General features: G+C 41.2%; 1 protein-coding gene across 2 annotated transcripts in view; it reads left to right on the forward strand.

Annotated features, from left to right (window-relative positions):
- DSCAML1 (DS cell adhesion molecule like 1) overlaps nucleotides 1–13,536 on the forward strand; it is a 197,599-nt gene that overhangs the window by 169,986 nt on the left and 14,077 nt on the right. For both annotated transcript variants that reach the window (XM_075189928.1, XM_075189929.1), the window contains exons 12-25: nucleotides 2,043–2,242; nucleotides 2,349–2,445; nucleotides 2,536–2,664; nucleotides 4,574–4,741; nucleotides 5,734–5,804; nucleotides 6,208–6,448; nucleotides 8,207–8,353; nucleotides 8,535–8,690; nucleotides 8,839–8,978; nucleotides 11,231–11,384; nucleotides 11,527–11,644; nucleotides 12,181–12,344; nucleotides 12,478–12,576; nucleotides 12,747–12,935. In XM_075189928.1, the coding sequence (XP_075046029.1) occupies nucleotides 2,043–2,242; nucleotides 2,349–2,445; nucleotides 2,536–2,664; nucleotides 4,574–4,741; nucleotides 5,734–5,804; nucleotides 6,208–6,448; nucleotides 8,207–8,353; nucleotides 8,535–8,690; nucleotides 8,839–8,978; nucleotides 11,231–11,384; nucleotides 11,527–11,644; nucleotides 12,181–12,344; nucleotides 12,478–12,576; nucleotides 12,747–12,935 (2,073 nt within the window). The remainder of the gene's footprint in view (nucleotides 1–2,042; nucleotides 2,243–2,348; nucleotides 2,446–2,535; nucleotides 2,665–4,573; nucleotides 4,742–5,733; nucleotides 5,805–6,207; nucleotides 6,449–8,206; nucleotides 8,354–8,534; nucleotides 8,691–8,838; nucleotides 8,979–11,230; nucleotides 11,385–11,526; nucleotides 11,645–12,180; nucleotides 12,345–12,477; nucleotides 12,577–12,746; nucleotides 12,936–13,536) is intronic.

The following is a 13,536-nucleotide window of genomic DNA, read 5'->3' on the forward strand; positions in this document are numbered from 1 at the left end:
TTTATACATGGGTATAGTTACCAGATGAGCCATGTATATCTGCACACATATACTATGTGGCTTCTTGGTTCACATACATGTTTGCATAGTGAATACCGTAGCCAGGGCCGGACTGGGACTAATAATCAGCCCTGACATTTAAAGAACACAGCCCTGGCATTTGCCAGAAGTGCCAGATGGCCAGTCCAGCCCTGACTGTAGCCATGCAAAATACATACAAACTAACACTTTGGTCACACTATCCATGGTAACCTTTATCATTTGAATATTTCTAGATAAAATCAGCCATATCTATAAAATAGTAATACCAATTCTGTCAGCTTGTCTCATTTCCAGTGTGGTAATATGTAAATGTATTTCCAGCGTAATAAGCAGCAACACTGCTTCTGCTTTTTCCAATTTCAATGATCTGGGCTGAATTAATTAAATGGAGTCAAATAGCAAATTCAGCCCAGGAAATAGGAAAATCAGAAGCAGGCTATTACAACACTGGGATAATGGACAAGTGTGCAGCTATGCCATTCTGAAGCCCACTTTATATTGTGTACAGGATGTACAATGTTCTGGGCACTTGACACAGTACAGGACATGATGAATTGATGTGCTCAGGCAATAATCGGGTGAAGGGTTGCATTTGATAAATAAATGTTTGTATAGACTTAAAGAAAAAATAATATTTATTTTTAACATGAATATCTTGTTGGGATTTTTATTCGGTCAGCAGTTTAAAGCCATACACATCTAAAAATACAGCCTGGCTGCATTATAAGGTAGTTCAATTGTCACCAAGCAGGCAATCGGCATGTACCTGATCAGCAGCATATAAAGTTACCACTTGTGACTGGATGACCTGGCAGCTTAATGTAAAATTAAACTTGTTCCCATGGCGGATATATAACACTGCACACATGCAGAAATTGTAGGTAGTTTGTTGCATTTTTCCTTCTTATGGCCTATTTAGTATCTGTGCGGATTATTGTGTCCGCAACATTTACGTCATTAAAATACTGCCCCATCTACAAGATGGACACGTTATTATGCGTGAGAGGCATGGCCGTAAAGCAATACCAGGGCTGTAACTAGGGCTGTGCGACAGGGGGCGACCGCCCAGGGCGCAACGCTGAAGGGGGGCACAATTCAGGAATATTGTAGGTTCATTTGGTTAAAATTGAGTGCTAGGGGGGCAGCATTTGTCTTTCTCGCCCCAGGCACTAGAATTCTAAGTTACGGCACTGAACAATACATTATTTATCATTAAAGTCCTGTTAGATTGCACTTTACAAAACAAATGAAAATTGTATATACTATTGCTGCTGGGTGATTTGTGTTGTGTGGACGACCTCGGCTTATGCTCTGGGCAGGACAAAGTGTTAGTGTGAGTTCTTATATGTTTCCCTTCACCTTCTACAACTCCATCCTTCTCTTTAATGTCTGTGTTTTACTGACTCTTCCTCCTTATGCCTTCCCTCACTCCACCCTTCCCTGCTTTTTCTTCTCTCCCACAGCTCTCTCCCCCCACCCCACCACACTCTTCCTTTGCTTCTCCCCTCTGTTCGGCCATACTACAAATTGAAATGATGTGGAGCGTGTCTCTCTGCCACTTCACTGGAGACGGCTTTACAAGCGCAGCGAGAGATAGCTCCGCTGCCCGCGGCCTCCGTCTGCTTCTGCAGCGCGACCTGAGCCTGTAATATCACTGAAGGGAGGGGGGCAGTGCCCCCAGGTGGAGAGAACCCAGAATGCTTACATTACAAGATCCTGTACTTCTGATGTGCAGAGTGGTTTATGCTTTTACTGTGCAGAACAGTATGCATGGGAATTCAGATGAGGGAGTTTATTTATTGTCAGTTGCCTGTGTAGGATGTGTTGTATGCTTCTCTGCAGAGCATCATGTTCTTTATAGAACAAAGTGTTCAGCACGCACCCTGCCAAATTCAGAGGCTGGGTGTACAGTATGCTGGTCTGCTTACCCATCACAAACCAATCTGTTTCTATTTTGGCAGTTTGCCTAATCCTTCTGTGTTTTTATTTCCTTCCCCTAGTTCCTGCCACCATCACCTCTCACCCCAACACAACTATTGCAATCAAAGGTCAAACAAAAGGTTTAAATTGCACAGCACGAGGAGAGCGTCCTATTATTATTCGCTGGGAAAAGGGAGACACAGTAATAGATCCAGACAGGAACCTGCGCTATCTGATTGCCACCAAAGACAGTGGAGATGAGGTTATCTCAACTCTGACGGTGAGAATGGAGCTCACATGGGGGACATTTAAAAATCGAAGCAATTGTATTATTTGAAAAATGCAGAAAAAGATCTTGTTTTTACTCTTATATTGGTATTTCCCAGCTCAAGCCTGCTGAGCGTGGAGACTCAGTATTTTTTTCCTGCCATGCCATAAATTCATACGGAGAGGACCGGGGTCTTATTCAGCTCACTGTGCAAGGTATATATACAGATTAATAGCTACTCAATGTGATACTCTGACTTTTTTTGGGAGAGTGTTCAGTGACCTCTTTGTGTTTTAACCTGGCAGAACCCCCAGACCCACCTGAGCTAGAGATTAGAGAAGTGAAAGCTCGCAGTATGAATCTACGCTGGACACAAAGATTTGATGGAAACAGCATCATAACTGCCTTTGATATTGAATACAAGAACAAGTCAGGTGGGAATCACAGTTATGTGTAATCACATCACAATCTATCTTATACCTGTGCTCTTTTTCTCCACACTTCTCTACCACCAAAACCTATGAGGACAACTATAATAAGATGTTAAAGAGCACATATAACCTACACATAGTGGAAGTAGCTGGCCTGCAGTTCATTAGGAACCAGTGCATAATGAATATTACTTGATATGCCCCAGTGAGGTCACTGGTGTCTAGTAAGTTTGTATATAGAGATAAATCCAAAGCATCACAAGTGCTCAGAAAGAAAATCAAGGATACAAACTTTCTCTACCTCTTAAACCTGTTAAAGTTACAAGATAGTTTCCCTTGAAAGACATATTTTTTTTCATTCATTTGGTTGTTTAAATTACCACAAATCCCCAAAATTGAAATGTTCAGATATGAAGCCTCTCCCACAGCTTTTGGATAGTGTCCAAGTAAGATCTGGTATAGGTCAAAAAGCTGAGAATGTAAAGCAGCTACTGTGACATCACTGGCCACTCCCCTGTACCAATCCATATAGTGTATTTCTGCCAAGCTGTTAATCACTCTGTGTCTGCTCATTTATAGGCCTATTTCATAATTAACAGGGTTTTGCCCCGTTAATAATCTGTCATAGCAACAATGGCAGATGATTTTTTCGGCTCTATATATTATAAAATCATCCCAGGGCAGCGCGTCAGATAGGAGGCTGTCCCAGATATGTCTTTCCTTACTTTTAAACTGTGGTAGTCGGTCTCTCCTCTCTGGTTACTATGGCAAAGTGGCTTTGCCATAATAACCAGAGGGGAGAGCACAAAGGCTACGGTGAGGGATCCAAAGATCCCACTACCGCAGTGCTCGCCACATAGGGTAGAATGGCTAATGCCATCTGAAGATGTTGTTAGCCAACGGGCTCAAGCCCAGAAAAGCTAGGCTTTTCGGAGCTTGTTAAATTGCCACGTATCGCAGTCCCCATTGAAAATTATGGGGACTCCGGTTTAATGTGAAACTTATAAAATACTTAGAATAATGCAGGAGATAGCTATTGCATCTCCTGCATTAGGCTTTTGTTAGATCGTTAATTAACTTAAAAATGCCTAAACCATGCAGAGAAAGCCATTTGTACATGGATTATGGCTTAGTTAATAGGCCCCTTAATGTAGCCCATCCATCCTAACTCGGAACTTTAGAGCATTGTGGACACAGTTAGACATAGTAATTTAAGTATAAATTCATCAGTTACTTCATGTATAGTATTCAGCTCAGTAATACACAGCATTTGACATACATTAATGTCTAATAGGGGCTTTACTTGCTTTTTAAAATAAAATGTTCCACAATGTTTACTGCTTTTTTCAAGATTGTTCACAGATCTTTCCTTGTAAAACTCTTATTAGTATTGTGTACTTTTTATAGATATATTCTCAGCAATTATTTATGTATTTCTCTTATACAGAGATTTGCACCAGTGAATACAGTCAGTAGTCTGTGGGCAGTAGAGGGTTCTTCTGAGTACGAAATTAATTCTTGGGTCTTTAAAAGTTATTACATTTAAAATTGTGTATTTGATGTTTCATAATTTTTTTATATTTTTTTTTTATAAGATATTATTTATTGAGAGTTCGACAGAGCCACACAATGACATATCTTTACACAGGCTTAGTATACAAATAAAAGGAAGATCAATTGACAGTAAGCAGCTGAGGACAGACAATATATTGTGGGCACAGTAGACTGAGTTTTTTGTGCAGGCGTGGTAGAAAGATGGCGGGATGTTAACTTGGTAGGGGAGGATGGGAATGATCCCAGCAGACAACTGCTTTTTTATGTCTTTTTATCATGGGCATATGTAGTACACAGCACTAAAATAAAATGCATTAAATTATGTGTGTTGCTCTAATAACTATTTCCTTTTCTGTAGACACCTGGGAATATAAGCAATCCACCCGTAATATCTCCCCCATCATCAACCAGGCCAACATTGTTGATCTCCACCCAGCATCAGTCTATAGCATCCGAATGTACTCCTTCAACAAGATCGGGCGCAGTGAGCCCAGCAAAGAACTGACAATTAGTACTGAAGAGGCCGGTGAGTCGTCACTGAGCTTGATATAGTTAGGTATTTTTATAAAGGAAAACTAAAGATCAGTCCATGCTATAATGTGCAACTAAAGCGAGCAAGAACAGGTCATTTAGGCATCACCATTTGGTCTCACCTTTCCTTTTAGGCACCAGTTTATATAAATACTTTTCATCAGGGCACTATTTATTTTGGTCTCTAACTCCAGGCCCTAATGTCTAAACCATATGCCCAATCCCTACATTTATTGCCCAATCAGTAAATCCAAACCCTGTTCCTAATGCATATTTCAATTAATTAGAACACAAGTGAATTGAGCCTACACAATGACCTGTGGGCTAAGGAAACCGGAGGTCAATCAGTGCCCATGTGACAAAGCCAAATAAATTGTTACAAAGTCAACCCACTCACTCAACCAATATAACATATATGGTGCTCTCAATGTCAGGGGCGCACGCAGGGGGGGGGTTTCTGGCTCTCCAGAAACCCTCCCCTCCGTGAACGATCGGCACTGTACAGCAGCCGCGGCGCTGTCAAAGAAGCGTTCGCGGCAGTGCTGTATTGTAGACGCTTCTTTGACAGCGCCGCGACTGCTGTCCAATTCAGAATCGCCGAAATTAAGCTGCTCGCGCTTTCTCAGATTTTTTTTTGATTTTTTTTTTAAGGGGGGGGGGACCCCCCCTTAAAAATCCTGTGTTTGCCCCTCTATGTCGTAGAATATCTATTACTTGTCCCCACCTAAGTAAGGGACAGATTATTTTATAGGAAATGATATGACTTTATGTCTAGTTTTTCAAACTAATATGACCATCCTACTAACTATTCTAGTTATGTTTAAAAGGATAGATCTCCAAAACTACAGTTTCATGTGTCAGAGGTACAGATAAGCAGACTAGTGCATGGACAGTAATGCCATTGTTGTTATATTTCCTGACTTGAATGTCTGAGTGGAAGTGCAAGACGATGAAAATATGACACAGATATGTTACTATAACCTGCAGCTCCAGATGGACCTCCCATGGATGTCACCTTGCAGCCTCTGACATCACAGAGTATACAAGTCACCTGGAAGGTAAGGAGAGATAAGGATCCTCCTGCTCACTTTGTGTATCTCTAATTTACTGGATAATTTCACCAGTTGCTTTTACAAGGTGGAGGTAGCAATTTTGTAGGCTGAACCAATATTCATGAAATTATAATTTACTAGGTAATAATGTTGGCTACATTCTCATATATAGGGGTTGAGCACGAAAAATGTCTGGCTACAGTATGTGTATGGGATGAGAACACTGTAACGGCAATAATAATAATACTTTACCTGTCTGACTTTAGTGGTGTGTTCACCTATTTAGCCTCCTGTACCTTTATATATATATAAAGATAAAAATGAACGTGGGTTGGAGGGGGCAATTCACTGTATTGGTTGAATGTATTACTTTGATCATATGACAAACATGAGAAAATATTACCCCTAGGCCCCAAGGAAAGAATTACAGAATGGGGTGATCCGTGGGTACCAGATTGGATACCGAGAGAATGGGCCAGGTAGTAATGGCCAATACAGCATTGTGGAGATGAAAGCTACAGGTGATGGTGAAGTCTACACTTTGGACAACATGAAGAAGTTTGCTCAGTATGGAGTGGTTGTACAAGCATTTAATAGAGCAGGAACTGGACCTTCTTCAACCGAGATTAATGCTACTACTTTAGAGGATGGTGAGTGTGGTATTGTTGTCTATGTATTTGTCTGTGATTATTTCACAATAACCTTGGGACAGTAAGCTTGCAAGCAGAGCCCCTATTTTCTTGTATCTGCCAGTCTTCCTTTGTTTAAATGTGCTAAAGATAGTGGTACTGTGTACAAACTGTTTTTGGTAATAATAATAATAATGCATTTATTACATCAAGGCAGTAGAATGTAGAACATAACATAAGTTAATCTTAAACATATATGTATATCAATATGAGAAACCATTATCAGTTTTGTCACATAAAGATTGGTGCTTTTTGAAATATCTGCTAGGGGGGAATGTCCGAGCAAGAATCCCCACATACCAGCCATCAATAGTGCAATGTCACAAACCTGTTACTCCCACCTTCTTTTGTGTTAACATGTACCAACAACTTCTCCTCTCCTATTCTCATTAAACTTACCAGTAACACTATTTGCCTATAATGTGAATTCATCACCTATCTGCTTACTGTATTTACTCACTATCTAAGTATTGTTACAGTCATTGTCTATTCCCAACTTGGTCAGGAAAGCTCCCTCACTAAACTTATTGTTCGCATAGTAAGTAACAAGAAGAAAGACACCTTGCAGTATTTGCAATGAGCCTGATGCTGAGTTAGGCGCAACGCAAAAACCAGGAGTAAATTTGCTCTTGGACAAACCATGCTGCATTGCAAGGAGTGATAATTAATTCATTTCTGAGCAGCTTTATTTTTACACTGAAATTTAGAGTTGATCTATATAGTTAGAACTATAGATATGTCCACACATTTTAAATTTGCCCCCCTGCAGTACAACATTGCTTTTGTCGAGGTGCAAATTTGCTCCCTTTTTGCTTTGCTCCTAACTCACCATCGGCCCCAATGTATTTAACAAATTTGGCTATTAACATGGATGGATGAAAGCAGAATAATTAAAAAGTATGTTTTGATTTTCTATTCTTGTCTATTTTTCCAACTAAAATGCCAATACAATAAAACATTTTTACTTAAAAAATGGTCCCAAAATACAGAATTAAGCTTTGAACTAAAAAGGATACATTCAGAAAGTATGAAATGTATTACATTTGCTAAGAATGTCACAATTTGTTACAATTTATTTTGTTCGTTTGACTAACAGGTGACTTGTGCTTGTATATATAGGTAAATCCAACGTGTTCTCCACGTGAATAGTATGATCAAAGTCTCTGTCACTTTATGTGGTAGTTTACAGTCAAAAGCAAACCTACATTCCATACCAGTGACATGAGAACTTACACAAATTCAGCTTAAAGGGCCAAGGTGTAAATGTATCAAGCTGACAGTTGTCCGGCGGGTTTGAAAAACCAATCAGATTATAGCTATCATTTATTTAGTACAATCTACAAAATGATAGCTAGAATCTGATTGGTTGCTATCTCCACTTTTCAAATCTGCCCGAAAACTCTCAGCTTGATACATTTACCCACAGGTGTTGTATATCATGGGGCAGGGACTGATGTGCGTGAGTTCTCTGTACAGCGCTGCGGAATTAGTGGCGCTATATAAATAAATGGTGATGATGATGAATATAAAATGGACTTCTCCATATTTATGGCATAGATAATTTTAACAACATAGATCACTTAATTGTTTCTGGTATTAATGAAAGCAAATTCAAATTGTACTTCTGCTGTGTAGACCAGTAGTTAGAGCCTTGCCACATAATACAGCTATGTATTTAAATATCTCACCACAATTCTCCCCACTATATTCCTCCCACAGTACCTAGCCAGCCACCAGAAAATGTCCGAGCCCTTTCCATCACCTCGGATGTGGCAGTCATCTCTTGGTCTGAGCCACCTCGAAGCTCTCTCAATGGGGTCCTCAAGGGTTATAGAGTCATCTACTGGTCACTGTACCCAGATGGAGGTAAGTTTGGGGCCTGTTGTGGAGGAAGTGGGTTTGGAGTGTGTATATCTATAACCTACCTTCTATTTCAAGGTGATGGGCATAGTTCTGCCTGCACCATCTAGTTTTCATATCCCTATTATATATCTTCTCTTTGTTTCCCTCTATATCCCAACTGCCCTCTTTCTTCTCTCATCTGCAGAGTGGGGAGAAATGCAGAATATAACTACTCCCCGGGAGCGTGTGGAGCTGAAAGCACTCGAGAAGTTCACTAATTATAGTGTACAAGTTCTGGCTTACACCCAAGCAGGAGATGGCGTGCGCAGCAGTGTCCTGTACCTGCAAACTAAGGAGGACAGTGAGTATCCTGCAGCCTGACACTCAGGGTTCCCGCACCTCTATTATTCTATTAACAAAACGTTTGTTCTATTATCACCGATAATACACTTTGTTGTAGCAGAATCCCAATGTATGGTTGTAATGACCTCTGCTTCCTGCTTCTGCAGTCCCAGGGCCCCCTGCTGGAATCAAAGCTGTGCCGTCCTCATCCAGCAGTGTGGTGGTGTCTTGGCTACCTCCAACCAAACCAAATGGCATCATCAGAAAGTATACGATTTTCTGCTCTGTCCCTGGATCTGGTCAGCCTGTAAGTAGTGGTAATGGGATCCTAGACCAACGTAATAATTTGTAGGTTAATGACTCTCAGTTGTGGGAAAACTCATAGTGGTCAGATAGAGGGCTAATTGCTCATTGGTAAATGAGCCATTGTGGTTGGTTCCTGCTTTTTCCTTATTCTTTGCATGAACATCTCTCACATAGTATAAGTCATTGTGTCTCTATTAAGATGGACACATGAGCATAAATTTGGACATGTTTTGATGAACAATTTAATATCTGTCCTGACCTGTCATTGATCATCACCATTGATCTATACCCAAGGCTGCCAAGAGAAATTCAGGGCCCCGGTACAACAAATTCATGGGGCCCCCCTTATAGTCGAGCGGCACACAATTTTTCGGAGGTGTGGTCATGCATTTGGGGGCGTGGCAAATGTGCCATTGGGGCGTGGCTAACACATCAAAATCACTAGGCTCTGAATTCGCCGGAGCGTCACATATGTCCAAGCACTCCTGACTTTCAGGACATCTAGCACCATGTAGTAGGAATGCAGTGTGTACACAAAGAGTTCAGTATTGGCCTGCACCTTACATTGGGCACAACACTCACCAAAAATTGCCATTGTGCCTACTAGAATCACAACATTTCAAAAACTGTGCTGCTCTCTCCTACCTGTTCTTCTCACTTTCTCCACCTGTGGCTGCTGGCTTCTTTAGTTGCGGCTTGTCTGGATCCTGGAATGTTGAAGGACCTCTTTGGAAAAAAAAATGGCTACGTTTAGAAAATTACAGCCAGCCCCGGCGTTAAATCAATAGCACCCACGATTAATAATCAGGCCTTCCTCCAGCCCCAACATTAAAATAATAGTATTCACATTTAATAAATAAACCTATTCCCTTCCTGCAAACAGCAATACCTATTTCCCGCAACCATCACTGCCATTAAATAATTCATAGTCACATTTAATAAATAGACCTCATTCTCCCCAAACTCACCCCCATATTCAATAGCCCCCAAACCACCCCATCTTAAATTAATAGTCCCCACTATTAAATTGCCTCACCATCGCCCTACAAACAAAATAGCGCCCATTAATTAGCCACCACCTACCTCACACACACTACATTGCAACAAGCCCCCTGTGCCATCACACACACAATACTGTGCCCCTTCATCACAACTACACTGTGCCCCCTTATGCTCACACTGCGCCCTTCATGCTGCCTTCCCCCCTTCTTTTTCACTCTGTACCTCTCTGCCCCTTCTTTTTTACTTTGTGCCTCTCTCCCCCTTTTTTTTTACTCTCAGCCTCTCTGCCCCTTCTTTTTCACTCTGTGCCTCTCCCCTTTTTTTTTTAATCTGTGCTTCTCTCCCCTTTTTTTTTTACTCTCAGCCTCTCTCCCCTTTTTCTTTTACTCTGCCTCTCTCCCCCGTTTTTTTACTCCCCCTTCTTTATAGCACTGTCCCTTTCTGTTTTCCTCCCCTTGCCTCTCCGTTTCTTTACTTACCTTTTGTTAGCTTCTTTCTTTTCTTCTCTTCTGTCTTCTCTTCTTTCCTCATGCTTTGTCCTGTCTGCGGCGCTCCTCACTGACTGTCACGCCCGACAGTCAGTGTGAATGGAGCAGAGAGGAGAGGAGGGACGCGGCGCCGCGATCGCGGACGAACCCATCCCGCGGAAAAAAAATAATAATTAAAAAAATAAACAAAATCGAAAGATAGAAAAAAAAATAAAAAATAAAAATAAAAATGAAAAAATAGCAGCGATGGCCCGGCCCGGGCCCCCTGGCAAGCCCAGGTCTGAGTAAAATATACCCGCCCCCCCACCCTTCTCTCGGCGACCCTGTCTATACCCTCTACTCTGTTTATTTCTCTCTCTATTCCCATGTATTGTATCATTCCGCACTCTCACTCGCTCTCATGCCTCTCTCCGAGTTCTACCAATACTGTCTCTACCACCTTCCATCTCCTCTGCCACCCCCTGTCTTCCACTTCTCTCTCTTAGGAGGAAGTTTAATCTGAATAAAATGGAAATCTTTGAAGTTTTTACCCTTTTGAAGTTTTTTTTCCCTTAGTCTCTAGATGGAAAAGGGTGGCGCTGCTGGCTAAAAAGCAGCATCTAATTAGAGTTAATTATGTACAAGGTACTTCGCTTATGTGCTACTCCTCAAGCAACCTTGTATGAACGCAACATATTAACCCTTTATCCTTTCTCTCATCCCTTTGGCCTCTTGTCCTGCTCCTTGTTTCTTTTGTACTTTAATTTCCTGTGTTGTTCTGCAGGCTCCTAGTGAGTATGAGACCAGCCCAGAGTTCCTACACTATCGCATTATGCACCTTCTTCGAGGACACCAGTACATGCTGTGGGTAGCTGCAGTGACATCTGCTGGCCGGGGCAATGTAAGCGAAAGAGTGATGATAGAGCCTGCGGGGAAAGGTACGGACTGATTTAATGTACATAGCCATCAATAACATGTAATGTAGAACATCTATTTCTGAGTCAATACTGATATTCACCATAGCTTTGTTGGCCCCTTATGGTCACTACCACTGAGATGAATATATTTTTTCAAATATAGCACCGGCCAAAATTATATCATTTGGGGGCACAGTAAGTACTCCTTGGATGAAGGATGTCCGTTTGCCATGCAGCTCAGTGGGGGAACCAGCACCAGCCATTAAATGGACTAAAGACAGGTAATTTGGCATTTACAGTCATTGTCCTTTTTGTTTACCCTCTCATCTTATTGCTGGTTTATTCTCTGGGAAAACATTGGGCATTCCAAGAATACTAGAAGCTATTAATATTTATTTTGTAATCAAATGCAAAAACAAATTTGACATGGATCAGCTTTTAGTGGCTATTTAATGAGGAACATTGTGCAGGCTTCCAGGCATAACTGTCTTGTAAATGTCACTCCTCAAGTATGGTCAGATTTTGTAACATCTCCCCTCAAATTACTGGTGACCTCATTCTTTTTTAATTTCTCTTATTCAGAAATAAAATCATTGTATATTAGTCTGACTTCGCTCTAATATCCCTCTCTCCCAGCTGCACTTTTACTACAGCAAGACAGAGAATACTGTCACTCTTTATTGTTTAAGTGTGAGAATGTTAATGTCTACAGTAATGTAACTATTAAAGAGGATTCACAATGCTAAGCTATACAGTGGCAAATCTAAATCAACTTTATCATAATGCCACATTGCAATCTTTCTCTCTTACACTCAAGTGAGGACTCTGCAATTCCAGTAGCACTGGACGGACATAGACTCATTCATCCCAATGGCACGCTTACTCTGCGTTCTGTCAAAGCCGAGGATTCTGGCTACTACACCTGTACGGCCACCAACACTTGGGGCTTTGACACAATCATTGTCAACTTGCTGGTGCAAGGTGAGAAACTGTGAAAGTCTGGTAGTTGGGTAGCAAATAATCAAAAAGACTTTAGGAAATAGAAATTAAGTATAATGATTGTAATAATAAATAAGATTAATGTCTTATTGTTGTTTATCTATTTGTCTGTAAGTTCCCCCTGATCAGCCTCGCCTCACAGTGTCTAAGTCTTCAGCTTCTTCTATCACATTGGCTTGGATCCCTGGAGATAATGGTGGAAGCTCTATAAGAGGTACCTTCTATATGCCTCAGTGCAATACAATATTCATTCACCCTATATTACTCAGTAACCAATATTTGTTTATTATTTGTCACACATATTTTGTGTTATACTATATTTCCCCTGTCTCCCTTATCCACAGAATGTTTATGATCCTTGTGTCCTCTTTTTCCACCCTTTAGGGTTTGTCCTCCAGTACTCTGTAGACAATGGTGAGGAGTGGAGAGATGTTTTCATCAGCTCCTCTGAGCGATCATTCCGCCTGGAGAATTTACGATGTGGCACATGGTACAAAGTGAAGCTAGCAGCCAAGAACAGTGTTGGCGCTGGAAGAATCAGCGAAATCATTGAGGCCAAGACTCATGGGAGAGGTGAAAAACTCCTTACTAAGGCAGAATCTTCTTTATCTCTCCCTTCATTTCTACAAGATAATTCCCAAACATCACTGTTCCCTCAATCTCTGCGCTTCATTTTAATTATTGCACCCTCATCCTTTCTATCCTACTAGTAGAGATGAGTAAAATAAATTGTGCTTATTATTTTTATCCTTTGAGGTAATGGGCAGGGGTCAGCCAGAGGGGTCACTTGGCTCCCCAGTTTTGTGGAGTCACAAAGTGCCCTGAGACTATTCATTAGGCATCTGATGTCCTCTAGGAGAGGAGGGCACCTGGTTTGTACGTGCTAATGAAGGCAAGTACAAACCTGGTCTTCACTATATGCTCATGCTCTCCAGATTACGGTAGAAACCAGGCCAGGCTTTCTAATGCTGGGTGGATTGAGGATTTTGTGGGCACACTGCCCATTTCTAGATTTATTTTCTTTACATGGCATGATGGCACGCTGCAGGAACACACTGACAAAGTAAAAGCAGATCTCCAAGATTGTATCTCCAGTACTTGACACCTGTGCCGCAGCTAAAATCAGTTCATGTGAAGTGTTCCAGCCATTTCACCTATTAGTAACAAATCTGTG

The sequence above is a fragment of the Mixophyes fleayi genome, chromosome 11, assembly GCF_038048845.1.
Source record: "Mixophyes fleayi isolate aMixFle1 chromosome 11, aMixFle1.hap1, whole genome shotgun sequence".
In the NCBI taxonomy this organism is placed as follows: Eukaryota; Metazoa; Chordata; class Amphibia; order Anura; family Limnodynastidae; genus Mixophyes; species Mixophyes fleayi.